General features: G+C 40.9%; 1 protein-coding gene across 2 annotated transcripts in view; it reads right to left on the bottom strand.

The window, feature by feature from the left end:
* aff2 (AF4/FMR2 family, member 2) overlaps positions 1-15639 on the bottom strand; it is a 197982-nt gene that overhangs the window by 46109 nt on the left and 136234 nt on the right. For both annotated transcript variants that reach the window (XM_044127371.1, XM_044127373.1), the window contains exon 10: positions 9704-9741. In XM_044127371.1, the coding sequence (XP_043983306.1) occupies positions 9704-9741 (38 nt within the window). The remainder of the gene's footprint in view (positions 1-9703; positions 9742-15639) is intronic.

The following is a 15639-nucleotide window of genomic DNA, read 5'->3' as shown; positions in this document are numbered from 1 at the left end:
CGCAAAGAAGTTAATTTTACACAGTAGTTCCCCTTCAATTCAGCTGATATTAAAGATTTTCAAACAACCTCTTGTTTCAGGTCAAACCATTAGATTTAAGTTTGGACTTTGACTAGGCCAAACAAGACCTTCATTTTTTTGGTGTGTTTCATGGATTCCAGCTGCGAACTGATGGATCAACGTTCTTCTTCACAGTTCCATCAATTACGGAAAAAGTCGTCCAGTCCTGAAACTACAGACCATCACACTCCCGCCACCACTTTTGACAGATCGTTTTCCCATTTTTTCTATCATTGTTCACTGATTAGCGCATACAAAAACAGTACAGACTATCAAACAGAGGTACTGAGCTACACAACTAAAGTAAAGTTGTTAAACATATATGGATTATGACATTGTGTTTCTATCGTAACTCTATTGGTAGTTATTTCCTGATTTTTTTTCTTTTTCCCTTTTTTGACATTCCGTGTTTTAATTAATCCAAGGTAGACGTGGGAAAGAGAGACCAAAGAGTAAATCATTAAATAAATTAAGGCTAACAGCGCTTTTTCCTAAACGCTGTGGAAGGTTTTTGCCAGGTGTGTAATGGAAACACGCGCCTTCAAAAAGGTTCCACTTTGGTCTCATCAGTGCAAAAATACTTTTGCCAAAAGCCTTCGTTGTTTGTTTTGTTTTGGCAAAATAAGAAAAGGACCTTTAAGGGGTTTAATTTGCTCTGCGGTGTTTTTACGTCTTGGAAACCTCCCAAGTATTTTCCTTTAGTTCAGAAAACCTGAATCAAATGAACGGTTTGTTATGAGGAAAAATAGATGAGATGGAAGGAGGCTGGCATGGCTGCAGACTGACAAAAACATGTTCGCTCATCCATCACTGCACACCACTGTGACTTAGCTTTGAAACATGGTGGTGGCAGCATCGTGATATGGGGACAGCCTTTCTTCAGCAGAAAAGCTGGACAGGGAAGCCCAGGAAGATAAACAGTGAAATAGATTATTTTCGGTAGAGAAACAAAAAGACAAAAAACTGAAATTGAGGCTGAGGTTCACAATGTAATGACATGCAGGAATGGTCCAGTCAAAGTCCAGACACAAATTCAATTGGGTGTTTAAAAAAAAAAAAACTGCTGGTAGAAGAGGCTCTTCATCCAGTTTGATTGCACTTCAATAAAATAGGCTACTTTGTCTTTCTTATAAAATGCTTAAAGATCATTAAGGTTTGCGGTTGCAATGCGACAAAATATTAAATATCAACAGTTTTATTGAGGAGAAAATCCTCAATAAAATGCATCAACACTGTCTTGTCCTCCTTTTCCTCACTTGTCCATAAGACATTAGAAAAAAGCAAAAGCAGCATTAATGGACAAGAACATTCCCAAAAGCAACTCTTTTCCTGTGACTAATATCTCATCGGACTAAGAATCAAATCAAACCTTCATCAGAGCGATCAATATATTGTGGAAAGGGTTGCCGAGTCTGAATATCTGAATCATTTCAACTTGTTTATTCTTTCCAGAAGACAGCATTTCCTCCAGACATAATTTAACAGATGGAACTTTTTTTTTCTTTCCAAAATATCAAAGCAAGCTTTTTTTTCAGGACAAATCTCTTAAATAGTTCTTCGGCTCTGAAGTCGTACAGATCAGCCTCTGTTAGGTTAGACTGGGCTGAACAGTGGAAGGGATTTAAGGTGAAACAGAAGCGGGACGGTGGAGAGAAGGTGAAAGTACCTCCTCGGAAACAAACGCGGAGGGGTGCGAAAATATGCAAAGCGGGCGGCGAAGTAAAGGGGTGAGGACCATCTGGGCCCAGTTCATCTGTCGTCTGCCTCCAGCTCTCCGGGTCCGCTCTCTGCTTGGCAGAGCTTCCTGCTGCACAGCTGGGCCCTCGCCCTCCCTCTGGCCTCCGCCTCACTTCCTCATTACACACAGTGGGTGGACGGGCGCCTTTACGCACCTATTTACAGGCTGTGCACCTTTCAGCCAGAAAAACACATCTATAAAGAACAGATCCGTCAGCTTAGGTTACGTCTTTAATTCTGCTTACATGTCCTAAAAACGTGTCATTTATGGCAAAAATGCACTTGGGTTACTATTTCATGAAGGTGACGATATAAAAAAAAGGGGTGGGCATTTATTGTATCATTTATAGTGATAAATTTCTCTTCATAATTTCAATTTATTGTCTTGATAAATTTTAATTCATGATGTTCAAAATCCACCCAAATGCCATATTGTTTGGATTGTTATTTTTTACTATTACTATTTTCTTCCCCGTTGTTTTGGTCATTGGTAGTATTAATAAATACCAATAAAGCAGTTCAGTGATATGAATCACGTCATTATGTGACTGGTGTCCTAAAGCAAATCATTACTTGTTTTTCAAGAGCAGCATTACGAGACACATTTCCATTAACCGCATAAATGAGCAATTTGACATTTTGAAAATTAATTTGCTTCATGGAAACAGGGCAATATCGGAAATAAAAAAAATCGTGTTTTTCAATAAAATGTTTTTTTGGTAAGATGAGTTTTTTTTTTTTTTTTTTTTGGCCGAATTGAAATTACCTTATTTTTCAGACTATAAGCCGCTACTTTTTCCCACGCTTTGAACCATGCAGCTTGTAGCCCGGTGCGTATTTTCTGTGGATTTTTCTTCAACCACCAGGGGGAGCTCTTTAGCAGGAAGTGAATCATTGGAAGTCAAAGAAGAAAGTGCTGGTTTTCATTTAGAACAAGCAGCACGACCAAGAAATGTTTTCAAACTCATTCTGCCTTATCATGGTAAAAACACGAAGAAGCTCATGTTAAGTTGAGGGCTGTCGATCTGGTAGTACAGATCAACAGCCGCTGCACATAAGCTCAGCGTGAACGAATCCATAGTTTGGCGTTTGAGAGGCAGAGCTACGTCTTTAATAGTAGATTTATAGCAGCCCTCTGCTGCGTACTTGTGGAAAACCGAGAGCGGCGGAGATACCAGCGGCTTATATATGTAGGTTTACAGTTTTTTAAACTTTGTAGATGCGGCTTATAGTAAGGTGCGCTCTAGTCTGGAGAATATGGTAGTTTATTTTTACTTTTTTGGCATCACATGATCAACAACCAGCTGTTTCTGGTGCATGAACCATGAAGAAGATGACAGGAGGATGATGACGTGGCGTGTTTTGTTGTTGTTGTTTTTTTACTTTTTGATTATTATTGTGTTTCTTATTAAATGGGAACAGCGACTGCAAAATTGTGTTATTGTTTTTTTTAACGTTGGCGGAATATTGACAAAGTGTTGCCCACATTTGTCATGGGAACAGATTGTCTTTGAGCAGCAATATTTACAGTCACACAGTTACCTAAAACAGGCCTGATAAACAGCTCTCATCGTCAGTGCTGTGGTTATCACAGTACTTTGATAATTAATTAAAAACCGCCCAGCCTTTATAAAGTGATGAAAGCAGGCTGAGCTGTGCATTGCGACGTGTTTGTGTTGGGGCGTTTGCCTGGGGCCGTTACTGTGGGGAACGCTATCACAGGTTCCCATTCCTGCATGTGTACTGGAACGCGTCCTGGCGTGGCAGGAGCGGCTCGGCTTGACGAGGCGTCTCGCATTTCAACTTCTGTCACGTTGAAACCGAGCTGCTTCCCCCTCTTCCCCCAGTCTCATCCTGTCTGTCTGTGAGCTGCCAGGACACCTCTGTCACTGATCACAGATGTAAAAGCGCTCGACTCTGATGAGATAAAAATAAAAAAAAAACTAAAAAAAAACTTATTTATTAATTTATTTTTTTTTTATATTCTGAAACACTTTTATGAAAAATAATGTGCCGAACACAGCACCCTACATGTTTGTTTCCACTGCTGATAAACAGCCTTAAAATGAATTTTGCTCAGAAAAAAAAACAAAAAACAAACACCACCAAAACAGATTGCTTCATTTTAAAGACATCAGTGGGGGAAAAAACACCAAATGTCAGAAACAGTGGCAGAGCTAGAGTTTTATTGTGAAGGGGGTCCAAAACTATTTTTGGGGAAAAAGGAGGCGCATGAGAATGCCAACACACACAAGATTTAAATTATTGATTGCTAGATCATTTTAATCTTGTTTTATACTTTTATTTCTCCACATCCCTCGCATTTGTATTTCTTTTCTTCTTCCCCTTTTTGTGTCAATCAGAAGGGGCCGGAGCCCCCCCTCCCCTCCCCTTAGCTCCACCCCTGGTCATAGCAAAAATATCCCAGTGTAATGCAAATAAAACAACTACCGACATATTATTTAAGTTACAAAAAAATTGCTGGTAGGCTTAATAATAAACATTTTATTTAAAATAACATTTTAAAATTCAAAGACATTGTGCGTATAAAGAAACTGGCAATAGTGCATGAAGCTTAGAACAAAAGTCTTCTTTCTGCAATTCAGAAACGATTTGAGAGAGAGTAAGTATAATTTACAAGGTTTGTTAAAATTCGAACGAGCTAAAGAGAAAACTTGTAAAGATTTGGGTTTCTCTCTGTGTTTTTGAGTTCTATGTGTGTTTATTTTTTGAGTCCGGTGTCCTCTGAGTCTCTGTGTTGTCCTGTCTCCCCTTGATTGTTTCCCAGGTGTGTCTCGTTTCCGTGATTACCCTCTATGTATTTAACCCCACCTGTGTCCTTTGTTCCTCGTCGGGTCCTCGTCTAAGTTGCCAAGTCAGTCGTTTGTAGTCGTCTGTTTACGTCTACTCTGTGTATTTGGTTGCTCCTTCCACTCGTTTGACCAGTTGCTACCGGCATTGAGCCCTGGAGTCAGCTCAGCTGTGCTGCCTGTGTTTGTGGACAACTTTTGGACTATTATTTATCATTAAACAACCATCATCTTCTTACCTGGGTCTCATAGCGTCTGCCTCACCACCTCTCACCCGCACTTTATGACAAAACTGAGTTATTGGCGTGAAACTGTGGAAAGAACTGAGTGATGATTTCAAGTTACTTTATTTTTGGTGAGCTTTAAGATTATAAAAGCTACTGCTAAGTAGATAAGTATATGTATTGCGTAGCCATTTGTGTAATGTGTAATTATACATATATAAACACATGCATATGTACATATAAATCTGTGTATATACTCATGTATATGAACAGTAGATATCTTTCATTTCTGCTGGTTGCTGAGTCCAGGACGGCTTCAGCCTTTTTTTTTTTGGTAAATTATTGGCCTGTAAAGTCATATTTTGTTCTGTTTTTGATTTTTGTAACGTTGATTTACCAAAATAAAGAGACTGTGGACCTGAGATTAAAGAATAAATCAGATGAATTTGGATCTACTTCAAATAGCTGCGAGGAAAACTAGATCCTGCTATCAAAACTGTTTGCTTTCCTTTCCAGCAGACAGGGAATTCATTAGATTAGAGTACGACTGGATTCAGAGGATTTCTAATTCGAGGAACGGCAGAAGCGGGAATACGGTTACATTCTGACTGACTGGGTTAGTTTTTACTTCAGCAGACCAAAGATGTATTACTTAAAGAGAATTCCTCATGACATGTGCCATGTTGTAGCATCGTCACGGTCGCTACGTGTGGATAGCCTCGACGGAGCAGCATCTGGATTTAAGAAATGATTTAGTTCAATCTGACGTAACAGGAAGGTATCTCTCATCTACTGTGATCTGAATACTGAAGTGATTGTATTTTTGTGTTCAAAGTCAGCTTTTCTTAAAACCACACCGCTGAAACTTATTGAATTGCTAAAACTCCCTCACATATTTTGTGATGCAGACCTTACTCTTTGTTAGTTAGAGTTTTGTAGGAACTTTGGTTATCTGTAAGTTTCTGTTGTCTCTCATTGTAAACATGAAGTGACACACATGTCAAAACACACACTAAAAAAAAAAGGACTGTCCAGTTTGGTGTATTAGTATGTAGATTTTTTTTTGAAAATTGTAATTATTTCTCAATTGCATTAGACTTATTTCTGCATATTGTCTACTTAAAATGATAAAGTAGAATGTAATCGTACTGAATAGCCAATCATTTCTACCCAGTGGTTCACTATTCTCCGATGAAAAACCTCCTGTCTGGCACACACTTCACTATTACGACCAGTGTTGGCATAGTTACTTTGAAAAAGTAACTTTAATCAGACTACTGATTACTCCTTGAAAAAGTAACTTAGTTAGATTACTGACTACTTGGTTTGGAAAGTAACTAAGTTACATTAAAAGTAACTTTTTAGTTACTTTCAGCAGCTGCTAACAACAACGCTCCGCCTCCTGTGAAAATCACATTGATCTTTGCCAATACTTAATTGTCAGCTATTTTATAATGGTAACATCAACAATGTGTCTCCACTGATAAGGTTGAACTGAAGAGGAGATTGTAGAAAAAACAGTACAAAAAAATAAAAAACGTGAGTAATTTGTGTGGTCCACTGTTGTCTGGAAAACTCTAAGAAGGATTTTAAAGCCCCCCCTCCCCCCAGGTTCTGTGTTACGGCCCTGCGTTTGGTGTCACAGCGCACAGAGCTCCTCCTGCAGCTCCACAGCTCAGATGGCTGCACAGATTTGTGACATTTATCTTAATATTAATAATTATAATGGCGTTAAATTGCCATTATAATCATTGCCAACTACGGACACGTTCATTCGTGGCTGTTTTCACGTTTATTGCGCTGTTCATATTGGTCTCGATGTTTGCAGTTTTCTGGGCATAGCGTGAAACTCGGCGTCATTGAGAGGTAATATATTAACTTGACATTAACAAAGACACAGCGGGACGGATCATCCGGGAAATGATGGACAGGGAGAGACTGAGTAAAACTACCTTAATGACGGACAAATTCTGGGATTTATTATGAGTCTCTGCTTATTTCCAACCCCAAATGAGCAACTTCACGTTCAAAAACGATCCAAAAAAGGCGCAACCCGCCACTCATTAAATTTTCAAGCGACTTTAAAAAAATGAAGCCCAAAGCCGTTTATAATAATCGGACTTGGCGACAGAAACTCAAAATAGTTCCAGTTTTTCCACCAACAAAATGCGCATCTCCCTCCATTGTTTACATTTCTGTCGCATAGAGACGTCGGTCACTGACAAGACGAGTAGAGGAAATACAATTAAATAACAAAAGAAGATAGTAACGCACAGTGATTTTGATAAGTAACTGTAGTCTGACTACTCGATTTGAAATAGCAACGCGTTAGATTACTCGTTACTGAAAAAAGTGGTCCGACGTCAGTAACGCGTTACAAATTAACGCGTTACTGACATCACTGATTACGACACCTTTAATTCCACTTGTCTTCAATGCACTATTTTGTCTTGATTTATCGTTTAAAAAGGTCAATATAAAATTGTGTTAGGCATGAAATTGAAAAAATAAAAATAAAAATATGAAGAGTTCTGAATACTTTTGCGAGGTTCTGTAAATCCATCCAGGCCGTCTGGTTTCCCTCGACCAGTCAGAAACGATTCGCTCCCAGAAATCCCTTTCAGTGTATTGGAATACCTTCATAAAGCCAAAAAAAAAAAAAAGAAGAAAAGACATCTAGCTGCCTTCTGTTCAAGCATGAAGAATTTACTCTGACCGCAGAGTGGATCTTATATGAGAGCATCAGAGTTGAGAAAGAGAGCAGAGTAGTTATTAGCAGTGGGGGGAAAAAATGCAGCTTCCACCCCCCTAACTACCCGAGGATTCCTCCTCTGAGACCACAGACCTGACGGCCCTTCCTCGGCAACCTGTTTCCACGTCTGACCCATCCCGGACGCGAGCGCATTCATCTTTGATGAGCTTTACTTCGTCAGAGCGCATCGATCCGCTCATGTCTGAGCAGGTTTGCGTCACCACTCGCGTCGGCTATGAAATCCCAAAAAACACGCCGGCAGCTCGGCGTCATAACAACTAGTCTAAAAGAGACAAATCCCCGTCACTGCGGGCACTATACCTCGACAAAAGATCATGGCGGCGTGATAACATGTATGGGTGAGTCTGTGGGTGTATGGATGAGGCTGTCAGCGCCGAGTTAAAATAAGGATGTTTGTAAGGGCGTTGTGAGAATTGTGGGTTAAACAGCGAGCGCAGCCGTCCGTAGGGGATAAAGCCAGTGGATCGCTCGCAGCGTCTCCAGTCCCAGAGTCCCTGCAGTCTGTGTGTGTGTGTGTGTGTGTGCGTGTGTGCTGCTCAGTAGATTGGGCTGCAGAGTGAATGGGCTCATTAGCGGTAGCAGAGTAACACATGGCCCGGGGCACACACAGACATGGAGCACACTCACTCTCTCCCTACAACCCTCCTGCCCCCCTCTTTTCCCCCACTGCCTCTTTTCCCCATTACACACGTACAGACACACTCCAGACTGGCATACTAATGCATTCAGACCGCAAACAGATAAAAAAAAAAAAAAAAAGTGAAAAATCTGGATGGTTTAATCAGTCAGGGCTTAAGAAGATTTTTAAGGAAATAAAGAACAATAAAAAAACTCAACCAAGTCATCTGTTTGCAGAATTCATCCACTGTTGTTGTCTTATTTAACAGCGAGATCCTGCGCGATGATAAAGCGGGTGATGTTTCCTTCCAGATATTAATGCCTAACCAGTAGATAATCATGAGCTGCCCACGCAGAGCTGAATGCTTAACATGAAGGCCTTCACCGCCAGCAGAGAAGTCTTTAATGATGACACTGTAACTTCTGCTGTCGCCTGCTAGCTGCAGTCACTTCTGCTTTCGACTTGTAACACACACAACTCATTGACTCTTGCACAGCGGCTCCTAAAAGTTGTTGTATAGTCCTCTTTCCTCTGTCTGTCAAACATTGATTTCTGTGACACCTGCTTCTGCCCTGAAACAAAACGCTGCATTATCTTCATCTTCATAACCTCAGAGGATGCATCTGCATGTTCCACCAACAACATAAATTTGAAGTCCCAGTTGTTTTTAAATAGGATATCTAGAGCTGTCTTTGTAAAGCACACAGGTGTTTTTTTTCTTTTTAATGACAATAATTTTTGAATTTTAATTCCATAAATATGGCATCTTTTCTCATCAGTATTAAGACTGCAGCAACTCAGATTTAGATTTAACTAGTGACTCCACGTTGTAGCAGAAGAAAACAGAGCGTATACGAGCAAAGAATTTTTCCTTCGAGTTACAATCTCTGCATGCAAAAAACCTTCAAAAAAAATATATTAAAAGGTATCACAAATAGCCTACTGAGCGTGTCAGACGTGTGCAGCCTTAAAAAGCGAGTGTTGCGGAGCTGAGGACTGAGTGCAGGCAGCTGACTGGGGTCATCGTGTGATCACCTGTCATCTCAGATGCTTCAGTCAATTAAAACTCTGGCGCTTTAACCTCGGCTGCGATAACCTTGAAATATTCCAAACGCTGAAAAATGAACCACTCTCACCCCGCTCCATCTTCCGGATTTAACTCAACGTATGCGCGCGCAGCTGCGACCGGCTTGTCGGATGCTCTGTGACGTCTCTGGCCTTAACTGCGCTTTCGGTAAACAACTACGTTCAAGAAACGTCCAGGGATTCATCCAGAACCGACCGCTGCAACTGCGCGTTTCGGGAATATCTAGAATATCTATTTATAGCTTCTTTTCTTGGCTGTAACAGCTTGTCCTCATTCAGACCAAATGTGGTTTTCACTAACATTTCTCTCAGCCAAAAACACAGCGCGACACACTTAAAGGGGCTATAGAAAAAAAACACAACTCCCGTCGCAGAGCGGGACTGCTCGTCTTACCTCAGAGCTGAGCTTCTGGCTTTGGTCTTGTCAGACACCTGTAAGTACACAGACACGGAAAGAGAGATTTAGACACTCGGTCTCAGCAGCTGGCTTTGTTTATATGTCTGACTGATACATTTATTCCACCATGACAGCAAGGACTTTGATCCTTTGGTGGCTTCAACTTGTGAATAATGTAGCTTTAACTGGATGAAATTCCAACAAGAGTAGCATAAATAACTCTGAAATAGCTACAATTGGACACAAGAACTGCAGCGTTCTCAACATGCTAAAAGTGGAGCTAATTTCTCAGTTAGCATGTTAGCTTAATTTAAAACCATTTAGCGCACTTAGCTTCCTCTAAATGAATAATTCCAGATAAATTCTGAGGCGCTAATTAACTTGGTTCTTTTGTAAACTTACAGTTGAATAAAGCTCGACATCTTTGTTAATGTTTTGTTTATCGACCGCTGATAATTTTTCACGTAGTCAGCCTATTATATTCATGCTCTTATGTTGAAGTGAGTGAAGACTGTTTACGCAGCAGTTGCATTTCCTCTCGTCACGTTTTACCTCTTTTTACTCCAAAGAAAAAAACATGCAGGAACAAAATAAAAACATTGGCAGTAGAAAACAAGACATAAACATAGATACAATATCTAAGAGCAGTTTAGAACATGTTAATTATAATGTCAACAGTAAACTGGTGCTTGAGGGTTGTAGTATTTCAAAGACAGATGCAATTTGAATTGAAGTTAGCATTAGCTCTTGCTAAATACCGTCTTAGTGTAGTGCGCTAACATTAGGGGAACAATTTTTTAAAAATGATTAAAAACCATGTGATTTTAAATCTTATTTGTATATTACTTTGTTTTGGTCTATCACATAAAATCTCTGAAATAAACTGAAGTTTGTGCTTAACATGAGAAAAGGTAACTAAGCTAAAGGGGTTTGAATTCTTGCTTAATTGTGAGGCATATTCTCCATTCCTCCCTTTTCAACTTTTGTCCCTTTCAGGAAACAAATCAAGTGATTGTTTGGCAGGAAAGCCCCTCCTCCTCTTCCTCACCATTCTTCAGTTCTGTATGTCAATTACAAAAAACAAAACAGAGCCGAACGAACAAACGAACGAAAGAAAACCCAATTTCTCCAAATGTCAAGCCAGTATTTTTTCTTCCAGGATTTTGCTCAGCAATTAAAATGAATTACTGAACACCAAAAAGAAAAAAAAGGACACTTTCTCCTTTCCGGCTTGTTGTTTCCTGCCCTCTCTAGGAATAAGGTGATTAACTGAGCCAGTGAAGTTTCTGGGAGATCGATGCAGAGCTGCAGGCTACAACAACAAACCTCCTCAGATCTTTGGCTTATGGAGACTTGAGGGAAGCTCGCGGAGAAGATCTATGTGTGAATATATTAACCCGGCTAGTGGCTTGGCTCAGATTTAAATAAAGCACAACCCGGCCGGCGTTCAGACGTGGAGCTTCTGCCGTCGGAGAGCGGCTGGAAGTGTTGTTCCCGACAGAAAGGAAGAGGAGAAAAAAAATAAAACAACAGCTAAAAGAGAGCTTAAAGAGCTATGAGACATGTACGATTCCCTATTTTTATGTGGGTGCCAGACGTCCCGGTGTTTACAGCAGGCCTGGCGTTGAAGACTTAGCAAGACGCCCACGACGTCTTAAAAAGAAACCAGACAATAAATTCGGTGCTTGTCCTCACGGTTTGTTTCAGCACGAGAGACTGCATAAAGCGGCGCTAACACCTGAACACCGAGTATGAAATCTGTTCTCCTGATGCAACTCTTGCTCCCTGGCTGAAAGTACAACAGCGACCGAATCTTCGCTTTAGGAAGTCGCCACATTTAGGGAAGTTTTCAGTGGCAGCGATCCGGATTTGATGCGATTCGTTGCACTGAACGTTGCCGGCGGTGTGTTGCTTGCAGTTTTGATGCCAAACATTACTGACCGGTTACAGCTTGGAGTCTTGGCATCTGGTACCAAGATGGAAGCAGCGGATCCTTTAAGTCGGAGGTCTCAAACTCCAGTCCTCGAGGTTAGGAGTCCTGTAACTTTTAGATGCCTCTCTGCTTCAGCACACCTGTCTCCAATGTCAGCTCATTAGCAGAGCTCTGTAGAGTACGACTGTTTGCTAGAGAGGCAGGTTAGCCATTTAATTCAGGTGTGTAGGTTAAGGAACATAACTAAAAGATGACGACGGATAAACGGTTTTCCTGGAATGGCAAGCTGTTTCTCCACCATAAGCACATTTAGCAGCATGACTGTTGTGCTGATTGACAGCGATAAGACCCTCCTCCTGGTTTCAAAAGGTTGTTTCTGGTTCAAGTGATACATTTCTTCAGATGGCAATAATAGGGAAGGAGGTGCAGGAGACTGATCTTTTCCTAGCTTATCTGTCAGGGCATAGTGACAGTTTTAACAAATATATACATTTTTAATTCCTTTTTTCTTTATAAAAGTTGCATGCTCTTTCTTCTGTGGTGTGGTGGATTTAGGAAAAAAGGTCACAAAGCCACAGACAAGATGCGGATTATCTCTAAGCACTGTGAGGATAACAGCAACTAGCTAACAAAGTTATAAGGATCTCATCCATCCACTGGTGGATAAGAGGCCCAAACGTTTAAAAATGTTTCCATGTGGTCTTTGTGTGGCCCATACTTCCAAAGATGGGTCCTGTGTGCATTCAGAGCGCGCAGTTGAAGGTGGAACCAAAGGGGGTGTGGCCTACAAGTCCCGGTATTGACTTGTAGTACAACGTGTACGACGTGGAGACGTCATCCGCTCATCATCCTGATGCAGGAACTTCACATCCGCTCAGTGCTTCAAATACAAGCTGTTGTGAATCTCACCAGGATCAGATTCTGCTGAGCGAGGAGTTTCTCCGATCAGACGTGCTCGCTGCGCACTCCCTGCTGCGTCTGCAGCTGTCCTCACTTCCTGTCATATCCCTCAGTCCACACCGGACCAAAACGGAATAGATTTGACTGAATTGGACTGTCCTCTGCAAAGTGCCTGCTGGTGACTTTTATTGTAGCATTTTATAAATAGCCTGAGATAAGCCGACCAGATTGAGTTCGCCGGATGTTTCTACCACCCTTCTTTCACCTGACACTTTACCGAAGCAAACTCTCCTCCGACTAGCTCTCCTGCTGAATGTTACATGTCAGGCAAACAGCACACACACTGCAAAAGAAAAAAAAAAAGAAATATGAGAACACCTCAGAATACCTACTCGTATTTATTTATTTATTTTTCCGTTTTTACTTGACAAACTCGACCTTGCTCAAATTCGGGGGAGTCGAACGTGTTCGTATGAAGACGGAACCTTTTGAGCCCGACTTAGCTCGGACCACGGGGATCGGTCAGGGACAAAGAACAGCCCCGCACCGGTAAATTGGCTTGTTGTTTCCTGTCAGTTTCTGTAGTCATTAGGCGCCGCTTTCCACTTTCCGTCGCAGCACCTTTTCCCTCTCTCCTCTATCTCTCCTTCCTGCGCGCCGTCTTCCAATTCCCTCTTCTCCTCCGTCTCTTTTGCTCTTTGCCAAAAACATATTCATCATCCTCCTCTGCTGCCCTCACCGCGCTCTGCCACAGCATACTAATGACTGTGTGTGTGTGTGTGTGTGTGTGTGAGGGACACACTGTCAGAGTGTGTTTATGTGTTTGCTGCTATAAATTCTTGGGAGTGGAGCCTTACACGGCTGCATGCGCTTCTCTGTGGGTGCATGTGTGTACTACATGGCCGTCCATGTGTTTGATTACGAATGTGTTTTTACTTGCGGCTATAAAGGCTTGATAATACGCCATGCACTCATTTGCTGTAAGCCTGTTAGCGGCGTCCACAGATAAATGCCGCTGAATTCATCTCGGGCCCCGCGCTTTTCATCATCGCCGTCGTTCAGCCTGCTGCTTTTCTTTCGTCTGTCTTTATCTCGAGATCTGTGTCGCTCCCATCTTTTTTTTCCTTTCTTTCTTCCTTCCATGCGTTGTGCTCCTTTTTTACCAAAACCTTTCCCTGTGCCCGTCTTCATCAGAGATCAATGGTCAAATAAAATAAAATAATAATAATAAAAAAAGAGTAAAACTACTTTATTTCTGGTTGAGAAATAAAAAAAAAGTTAAACTTTCTCAAAAAGACATATTGAAGTAAAGTCCTTCATTTCTCTATGTGTATTTTAGAAATAAGACAAAGAAATGCGTTTTTATGTTAAAATCTTTTAAGGAAAATCAACAAGTTCTGATGTGACGTCACACTCCGCAGAGACTGTGCTGAGTGCTAACGCTAATTAGCACAGCCTTAGCATAGCTACTGATGATGGCGGAGTTTTCCGTGTGACGGTGAGCGGGAGGAGAAAGACCTTTTCAGAGACTGTCACAACATGGTGGCAATTTTATGCTATTGCTAAAAAGCGTTTCTCCCTCATGTGTTTTTTTAAACACTATGTATAAAACTAAGAATCTTGTTATGAAGCAAAAGAAAATCTTCCTTTGAAAACCGCTCAACACCAAAATATGTCACATTAAAAACCAAAAGATTGCAAAAAGTAAAAGCTGGTTCTCACTTCCTAATAATCAGATCTGCCACGGACATTTCCACTGCAGTAACGACTGACTGTCAGTGTTTAGATTTTTTTTTTTTACTTTTCACAGTCCTGCAACTAAAATCAATACAGTGTGACCAACAAACAACTAAAAGAACAAAAACATGTACCTTGTACATCCTTACGGCATCTAGAAAAACTTTAATCCTAATTGACCTAAAACAGAAAGCAGCTAAATAACTATTACTTTGGTTAAACAATATGGTTTTTATTATATTTCTTTCCAAAGAAATTATATATAATGCTCTGGGTGATTTTAATAGATGCTTTAGCGCCTAAGCAAGAAAGCTGGTAATTGAGGTAAATAGAATAGAGTCACAGTATCAATATAAACTGGGTAATGGTGAAATTTAGACAGAGCACTCTGTCCATGGCATTGATCTTAACGAAGTATCAGACATGGACTTTGTTGGTCTCTCCAACTGCCTGTTCTGAAATGACCCAGATCAGCGTCAGGGACAAAAAGTGCCTGATTGGAAAGCAGCAACGTGAAGTATACATTATTCACACTGACATTTAATATTACTTAAATAAAATACACGTTTAACTGGCGAAGAACTCACAGTGCCTTTAAAGACAGCAAAAATAAATGAATGCATGCATGGAGACGATAAATTAATAACGGCTTCCTTTTTCATCCCATCTCCTCGCCACGCCAGAAACGATTCAACGCCGGGGCGCGCTTCTGAATGCACACTGAATATCTGTGATTAAAAGATCTCATTTCGGCATAATTACAACAACTAAAACCACTATAAATGACCTGCCATCGTTTATAATTATTATGTCTTACCCCGGTCGTAATTATACAATCAAACGGGGAGTTAAAAGGGGATGAGAGGAATCCGTATCTTTTCATTAACGGAGAATATCTGGCGGACTCTTTGATGAGCACTGATATCCGTCTGCACAGTGGGGGGGAGGGAACCGAAGCACGGACCCCACTGACTGCTTTGAACTCATCTCTGGCATCATTAGCGCGCGATGACAGTGATTAGCAAAGAGAAGGCCACGCTGCCAGTTTTCATACGGGGAAAAAGACAAACAAACAAACAAAAAAAAACCAGGACAACAGCACCGTTCATGTTGAACGTGACCCGCAGTGGTAAATCTGAATTTCTCAATTCAGCGGACACGGACCGAGCACGATGACATCACAGCTTCGGCGGGGAAAAACAAAATAAAACACGACAGAGTGTTAAGCAGACAGGACACACTCTTCCAGATTCAAACATGTTAAAGCTCGGGCCTTTTTCCAAAACCCAAAACTTTTATTAAAATTATGGTGCTGAAGTTACGCCACAAATAAAGACGACAGATGGAGTGTGAAAAAATGAGA

Source organism: Gambusia affinis, linkage group LG09 (genome assembly GCF_019740435.1).
Source record: "Gambusia affinis linkage group LG09, SWU_Gaff_1.0, whole genome shotgun sequence".
NCBI classification, from domain to species: Eukaryota; Metazoa; Chordata; class Actinopteri; order Cyprinodontiformes; family Poeciliidae; genus Gambusia; species Gambusia affinis.
This window is presented reverse-complemented; position numbering and strand designations above follow the sequence as displayed.